The sequence below is a fragment of the Ascidia mentula genome, chromosome 1, assembly GCF_947561715.1.
Source record: "Ascidia mentula chromosome 1, kaAscMent1.1, whole genome shotgun sequence".
Classification (NCBI taxonomy): domain Eukaryota; kingdom Metazoa; phylum Chordata; class Ascidiacea; order Phlebobranchia; family Ascidiidae; genus Ascidia; species Ascidia mentula.
In genome coordinates this window covers 6,860,544-6,868,639 of record NC_138566.1, presented here as the reverse complement: position 1 = coordinate 6,868,639, position 8,096 = coordinate 6,860,544, and the positions used below count along the sequence as shown (strand labels likewise).

The 8,096-nt window shown below is 38.0% G+C and overlaps 2 protein-coding genes across 2 annotated transcripts; both read right to left on the bottom strand.

Moving 5' to 3' along the window:
* Positions 1 to 262: 262 nt before the first annotated feature.
* LOC145917841 (protein-lysine N-trimethyltransferase SMYD5-like) lies at positions 263 to 5,371 on the bottom strand. The gene is made up of 10 exons (XM_083003137.1): positions 5,251 to 5,371; positions 5,026 to 5,133; positions 4,804 to 4,944; positions 4,279 to 4,332; positions 3,802 to 3,936; positions 3,258 to 3,363; positions 2,642 to 2,881; positions 1,856 to 1,967; positions 1,294 to 1,404; positions 263 to 832 (listed from the first exon to the last, which is right to left on the bottom strand). The coding sequence occupies exons 1-10, from the start codon at positions 5,281 to 5,283 to the stop codon at positions 715 to 717; spliced, it is 1,158 nt and encodes a 385-aa protein (XP_082859263.1). The 5' UTR covers positions 5,284 to 5,371; the 3' UTR covers positions 263 to 714.
* Positions 5,338 to 7,855, bottom strand: LOC145917840 (beta-galactosidase-1-like protein 2). Its single transcript, XM_083003136.1, has one exon. It carries the CDS (start codon positions 7,802 to 7,804, stop codon positions 5,837 to 5,839), a length of 1,968 nt encoding a protein of 655 aa, XP_082859262.1. The 5' UTR covers positions 7,805 to 7,855; the 3' UTR covers positions 5,338 to 5,836.
* Positions 7,856 to 8,096: the final 241 nt, after the last annotated feature.

Here is an 8,096-nt window from a genome sequence, read left to right as displayed (position 1 = left end):
CAGCCAACATCAAACTTATACAAAACTTTTTTATGTTTTTTCAACAATCAAAAACATTTCCACACAAGTAAACATGAGTGCACACTTTGAATGATCCCTTACAGTATCCTCTCCAGGTTTTGGCTCACATGTTACTTTTAAGACGGGAAACAATATTCTTTGTTAGTATTACCTCACATATACATTTAACTGCTTGCGGGTCATTTATTTTATATTTGGAGACCGGACGCTTGGACTCTGCTTTTTCCTTTTAATTGGGTAAATTAAAGGTTCAGGAGGCCTGAACTGCAAGCCATACTGGTCCAAGGGTATTGCGTTGCTGTGCACAATGGTGAGAATTTCTCCCGTATACGCAAATGAAAGGCTATGAATACTTATGATATGCTCTCGTTAACTGTAGTATATTAGGGTTGCACAGAGGTGTATCTTACCTCGTAACAAACATAATATTTTTGAATATTTGCATCTAAAATTGCAGTTGATCAAGAGTAGTTTCATGAAACGTTTTTAGGTGATCGAACGATGTTACTTTAAGCAAAAGCCTGGCCACACAATTGTAAATTCTATGTCCCTAACACACATTTTATGACTACAAAATTGCTATTGAAACTAGCTAAAAATACTTTTTCCAGTCTAATGATACCTCATAAATAACACAGTTCCAGCCTTACAAACAAATCACACAGCTTCTATGATTGTACGCGTTATATTGTTTCACGTGTCATCCATAATATTATCGTCTTCATCTTCTGTTTCCGATTCCGACGTTAAGTCCGGGTCGCCGTTTTGCAACAAACATTTTTCGCATTTGCAAGTGAAAAGATAGTTTTCCCTGTGCAATAGAAATCAACACGCGGTTTTAGTAGTTGCGGATATCACTAAACACGGCATTTTTTGCCAATAAGTACCGCAAACCAACATGCGATCCGCGAGTTGACATTTTACTTTCTGGCATTTATTATTAACTTTTTTTCATCATTGTTTGTTGAAGCACTTAACATGACATCACTATCGCGTAGGTTTGCAAAAATGCTTCGAGAAGCGTAATGAAAGGTATATTCTGCACATTCAAATATAGAGTGTTGAATGGCCTGCAATCCGGTTTTAGTCACATTTCGTTGAATTTTTTCGTTAAAGCTGACATAGCCAAAAAACACGACAATTTTGGTGAAATACGTTTAGGTTTACTTCTGATATTTCCTTGTCGATTTAGTGTTCCTTCCACAGGGTCCGCGTACGAAAACGTTTAGGAAACACTGCTGTAGACTTACATTGCAAAAAACGTCGACTAACCTTAAATGCTTCTGTCGCGAATGTCGACTGCGTTCTAATTCGCATTCACTCAGATATGAAATCGTGATTTCTTCACCTGGTGCGATGTCCTTTGTAGCGCGTAGCGTCAGACTGCAGAAGAACAATGTATCATTTTTTCGGTGGTAGGCCTACGTGCAGAAAAGAGACACCGATGTGTACTGGACCAGGTACGGTCGTCCTATAGGAATTCTAGCCCGCTATAGATTCCCGCACTTCATCTAAAGAGGTCATCACTATTTTCGAAGGAAAGAGGCACATTTTGTGCTGTTTCCCCTATGTGTCCGAAATTTCGTCCGGAATGAAAAATACCGCTTTTGGCACAACACAAAATTATGTTTGGATTTTACAATTTTTCCCAATTTATAGATTAGTGTTAAAATTACCGACAAGTTGCTGAAATTGATCTTAATGTGGAATTAGTATTATCGAGTTATCCTAGTGTGCATCGACCAATACTCGGCAATAGAAAGTTGAAACATTGCGGCAGAAGGTGTTTTCAGCACAAAAAATCACTCGGAGCAACGATAAACCATCCACTAACCTGTGGCTGTTATGGAGAAAACAAGCTTCAGCGTTTGGTGTACAGCTGTGGTTGCACTTGCTCTGTACACGGTACAGACCGGCGCCTTCGCAATTTAGAAAACTGCCTGCAACTGCGTAACAATAAAGTAACGGCTATTGAATGTGTGGAAAGTGAAGTGTTTTACATTGCTTTTTGGCCAGGTTCGGTGGTAAAGCGCAATAGGTAGGTCAGATTAACCTTGATTAATTATTCCGCGATAGGTGAAATGCCAAAACAACTTTTATATTACCTTTTTTTTTTACGAATAAGCCCGATGGCTGCACCAGCAAACGACCATGCAAAATATCGGTAGATGAAGCGGGATAAAAATCCTGGCGTGAGACCGAATCTCATCGCAACAATACCACATTGTTTTGACTGGCGTTTCAAATACACGTTTTTTTCGACACTTTTCCTATGTTTTAAGGCAGGGATCGACAACCTACGGGCCAGCGTCCGGCCCCCAGACTCTAGGCTTCACAAATTGTAGTGACTATATATCATATAGTTAAAATGTGTAGATTTTATTAAAAAAGCCCCAAATTTATCGGATTTAACAACATTCTTATCAGTCTTGCCGGCTATTTAGCTGACAACATCGTTGAAAGGCTCCATTGCTTGCACATTCTCAACAGTGATGTGATATTGTTAGCAGGGAAATAGTAAATCCCGCTGAGACCTTGCGATGTTTGGGTTTGGCCCGCAGCTAGAGAAAGGTCGTCGACCCCTGTTTCAGTGGAACAGGGTTTTATAAAAAAAAAATACCTTCGTCCAAGTCTTCGTACATGCCGTCGATAAAAGCATCAAGCGTTTGGCGCTGATCATCAGGCAAGTCCAGGGCGTCGCAATTATGAACCCACACACTTAGAGAGCTGCTTCCAATGCCCTGTTGGTTGGTGCCAAGTAACGCGAAGAGGTTTTGGAAGCCCTCAACAGTAAACCAGTGCGCTATTTCATCGCTGAAGAGAATGTTACGCAGGCTTTCGCGGAGGTTCGTTAGCTGGTCTGCATTCAAAGAAAAATATTTAGCCAGTTACAATTGTGATGAGTGTACGTACAATGACTCGTGTGAGAATTTGTCATAGTTATTATGTAATTTTGGGAAAATTAGCACTTCTGAAGCAGAAATCAGTTTTTTAAGGCATACTTTATTTACGAACCTATACGTTACAGCATGAATCACATAAAACACATCTCCACTATCTTATTCGTTGATCGATGCCCAAGTATTATTTTGACCACAGAATGTGGACAGCGTGAAGAAGCGTAAACGTCCTTGGTTAAGTTATGTGAAAACTAACAACAAATTTTAATTCGCTTTTCGCGTTTTTAACACAACTTCGATGATTGAGGGACTTTGGGTTGTTAACTCGTACTGAACCTTTAAAACGGTCGCCGAGCAATTTATGGGCGATCTCTTCGGAATCGTTGGAGGATTGATGACGAAAATCCTCCACGGAAGCAATAAACTCGGACTTGTTCTTTTCCTGAAATACACCTCCTAAAGTTAATCGAAATTCTTATCATATACTGCGCTTATCCACATGGCGACTGTGGTATTGCCATGCTTCAAAGATGCCCCTGGTATGTCTGTAGTTTTAGTGTTCACAGAGAAGTGTTAAAAAGACGCCCGAATGACGGGGTATTATTTTAATATTACATTAAGTGTTACATCTTTTATATTAGTAATTCCTGATGATTATGCAAGGAAGATCCCGAATAAGATGAGAGAAGGTCCACATTCTTTTGGGTATATGTGTCTGGAAAATGTACCGTAATATAAGCGTTTGGATCTCAGAAATTGACCGAGGTGGCCGAGAAAAAATCGGTATTGCTAACACTGGTCCAGTAAATAATAATATAGGATGGCAGAATTACGAATCAGGGACAAGGTCGTTTGACCGAACTTGGTATGTAATACTTACCAGTTTCACCCTCGCCATAATCCGTGCAAGTAACCATATTGTTGCGGTTTCGGGTGGATAATGGAGAGACCTCCAAAGCTCGTCGAGTTGTTGAAGCGCATCTGCATTACAGGTTTGCGAATGCGGGCACAATATCTTTGAAACAACACATTACTGAACAGAGTTAACCAATCCTTTTAAATCGATGTTTGTTTAAATAAAGTACATCTTCATGAGTTTTAGGAAGGGCTTTTAATGTGAACATGTTACACCTGGGCATACTGTCGAAATCATAAAATGGCTAAAAAATTTAATCTTAAATCCAAATAAAGATGCTCTTTTATAGTGTCTCAATGATTTAATGTTTAATGACACAATAAAACAATCAACAAGTTTGCAGACATTACAAAGAACAGTCAACAAGAGATTAATACAGGACAATTTAAATCCCAAAAATGGTTTCTATTTAGTTGTATTTTTAGTTTAAACACAACTTACCTGATGATATTCAACGAATGCTTTCTCTTTGCAAGTCTGGCTGCAATAAACAACCTGCATATAAAATTGAAAATCTTAACTAATTGGAACCCAAATGTAACACCAAACGACCAAACAATGATTATTTCATTAAAACTCATGTTAGGAAAAAATAGTAAGTGAAGAACCCTTTCTCACATTTAACTCATATGTTTGTTCCAAAGGTTTGGACTTTAACCTGAATGGTGAGATGCCAGGGTAGGCCAGACAGGAGCAAAATTAGGAACACATATTAAAATTACCTCTTGTGCACTGTTATTCTAGTGTGTTATAAACAGGGCCTACACACAAACATTACCTAATCGTGCTAATAGCATAATTGACACCTTCACAGGGGAAAATAATTGCTGATAAAAAAGTGTGGAGGGTACAGCTATCAAAGCAACCGTGTATTTAATTATTTTTTTACATGTTAATAATGGTTTAAAATTATCTAATTCAACACTTATTTCAATGAAACTAAGCTTTTAAGTTATATGTAGTTACTTCGCACTGTGGACAATGGACTCTGTTGATCAATCCGCTGTCACAACATTCTGCATGTGGCAAGGAAATAGAGGGATTTTGAAGCAAGCGTCGTGACATTTCTTCTGCTGATTCGAGTGATTTAAGGCAATAGTTGCATGCCTAACCAAAACACATACTTTTAGGATAACATACACCAGTCAGAAATTCAGAATCCAGTTGATAAACATTGTTAAATTTTACCAAATATTTGTAGAGTTTGTTCCACGAAAACTGGCAACTTGTCAAGGGTTCTTCCTCCAAAATCACATCCCCACTTTTCAAGTCACTATTTGCAAACATCCCCAAACCCTTAAAGAAACAACCAGACTTACTTTTAGCACTCTTTTGTTTACCTACTAATGTGGAATACAGTCCTTTGTTATTATGTTATGTTACAATTTATAAAAAAATTTCTGTTGAACGAACCTTGTCTTCAGTTTTTCTTATGTCGAAGGCCATTTTGCTGGTAATTTTCGCCCTTTTAGGATGGAAGTCATTTAACTAACGACAAAGCTGCATATTTTTTACAATAAACAAAAAAAAGTCAAAATACATTCTTAAATATGTTGCATGAAGATTTTCACAATGAGTCACATTTTTACATTCAATTTTATCGCAAAGAGAACATTGACATTTACATATTTGATCACACCAACTTCACAGCTCACTTTAACAGAAAAATATTTCAATATCACATTGCCATGAACTATAACATTTTACAACACTGACAAAACAAGTACCAATACAACAAAGAGTTGAAGACAAGTTCACAAAAAAACATAAAAATAAAAACAAAAAACATTCAAAAAACAGCAAGGCACAAAAAGTAGACTTGCATTCAGAAACAGTGGGGCAAAAGTGATAAAAAATTAAACATTCTACTTGCTGGAAGGGGCTCAGTACAGCATATGTTTAGCTTGCTGGTTTACCAAACACAATGCATTGACAGAACAAACTTATATTCCATGAAGTTGTTGTGTAAAATGCTTTCCATTTTAGAATGTAACTTAGTTTAACCAGTGGTCAGTTTTGGATTGGTAGAAAACTTTAGAGCAGAAGCAAACTTTATTTCTTCAAACAAAATGATTTGGTTTAACCCTTTAACCAACCAAGGTGCAGGGAGGTACAAAGCTAGTTGTGGGCCAATCGACCAATATCTACCTAGATTTTTTCCGTTGACAAAAACAACCCCCTTTCCCCAGCTTGTCATGTCAATGTATGTGTCATAAGGAGCATCCTCTAATTCCAAAGTAAACAAGAAAAATTGTGGGGAACTGAGCTCCTCAGGTTCTTTACATGTTGACCATTTTGCAACTCCAATTTGTTCGATAAACTTCTGCTTCATTTCAAGAGGAAAAACCTTCCAATTTTGTATGTCCTGTCCTTCCAGGCTTAGTTTTCCAGTCAAGCCCTTACGTTGATCATCAAAGTTTTCCCAATTAATTCTTCCAGCATTTTCAACAAAGACATCAAATTTAAAAGCGTTATCATCTGTCAGAGCAAGCTCAACAACATTTAAAAATTCCTTTTCTGGACATAAGAAGGCCTTTTTTAACTGATTAATAAACAATGTGCCCCTGTCATGAATATTATCAAGGCCTTCAACTTTTATCTTTTTACTGCTAGTACTTTGTATTTCAGAACGATACAAAGTGTAACCATATGATTGTCCTGCATTATCATTTATATCCAACATCTCCATTGCTTTGGGATACTCTAAGGAAAGTTCTTCAACAAATTCAAGAGTGCTCCAGAGAGACAGGCACTGGTCTGTTGGTATACTTGCATAGGCTTTCCGAATTCTAGGTGCTGGTATGTTTACATTTTCCTTTTTGGTTTTTGGAAAGTAATGTTCAATAATTTCCTTGGTCTTATGGTACTTCAGTGTGAGGTCTCCATTTTCAGCTATTATTGCATCATAGTCATAGCTGGTAATATCTGCCTTATGAACTCCTTGGTCCCTGAAGCCGCCATTCATAAATCCAAAGTTAGTGCCACCGTGGAACATGTAAAAATTTACAGAGGAGCCAACACTGAAAATCTCATTCAGGGTTTCAGCATAGGCTTGCAATGACAAGGTGTGATGCTCATCACCCCACCAATCAAACCACCCTGTCCAGAATTCCATCACCATCAGTGGTGCATCAGGCTGTACTTTAAGGAGGTCTGAAAAGTGTGACTTAACTTCCTTAAAGTTGACAGTTTTAAGAACTCCAGGTAAACTGGGTTTTGTGATGCCGTCTCCGTTGTCTGAAGTAAATAACAATTCCTGTATCCCATATTTCACCATGGCCACCTTAATTGCTGTCAAGTAATTTTTATCTTTGTAGTATGAGCCATACTCATTGTCAACCTGGACGGCAATAATTGGGCCACCTTTTGAATATTGTAATGGCACCACAAGGGGCAAGAGTTTTTCAAAGTATGTTATAACAGCTGCAAAGAATGGGTGGTACACTGTTCTTACCTTCATTGCAGGATCACGGAGCAACCAGGAGGGTAATCCGCCAAACTCCCACTCTGAACAGATGTAAGGTCCAGGGCGTAAAAGAACGTAAAAGTCATGCTTCTGGGCCAACTTTAAAAACCTAACCAGGTCCAAGTTACCACTGAAGTCAAACTTGTTTGGTGTTGGCTCGTGAAGGTTCCAAGGAACATAGGTCTCAATTGTATTTAATCCACAAGCTTTCATCTTTAGCAGTCTGTCCTCCCAATATTCTTCTGGGACCCGAAAATAATGTATTGCCCCACTGATTATTGTGAGAGGCTCCCCATCTAGCTTAAATGTTTTTCCTACAGCTTTGAGGCCCCTCTGGTCAATACGGACTCCTTTTCTTCTGCTTATTGCTACATCGTGATTGGTGGCATCAAAATATGTAGAAATTTGTCTGTGCCATACAAACGTCATCCAAACTAACAAAGCACCAATGCAAAAAATCAAGACATATTTCCGATTCCTTAAACTTAACATTCTTCTCATTGTACCTATTTTAATTTGTTACATTGCACAATAGCAGCATCTAACTAGAATATTTCTGAAATACAACAAAGCTTCTTTATTTGCTCTAGAAAACCAGTGATGTAATATGTTCCATTTCGTTAAATATCTAGTAGTCTATTGTGCAGCAAGTCAGTTGTTTACTTACTGTAAGACATCACGTTTCATTTATCTAACCTCAAAACTAAGCAACCTGTTTTGATGAAGGCACGTTACTGTTCCTTTCAAAATGCTGCATGTACTTTCATTAGGGTAGAATGCAGCCAAAGTCCAT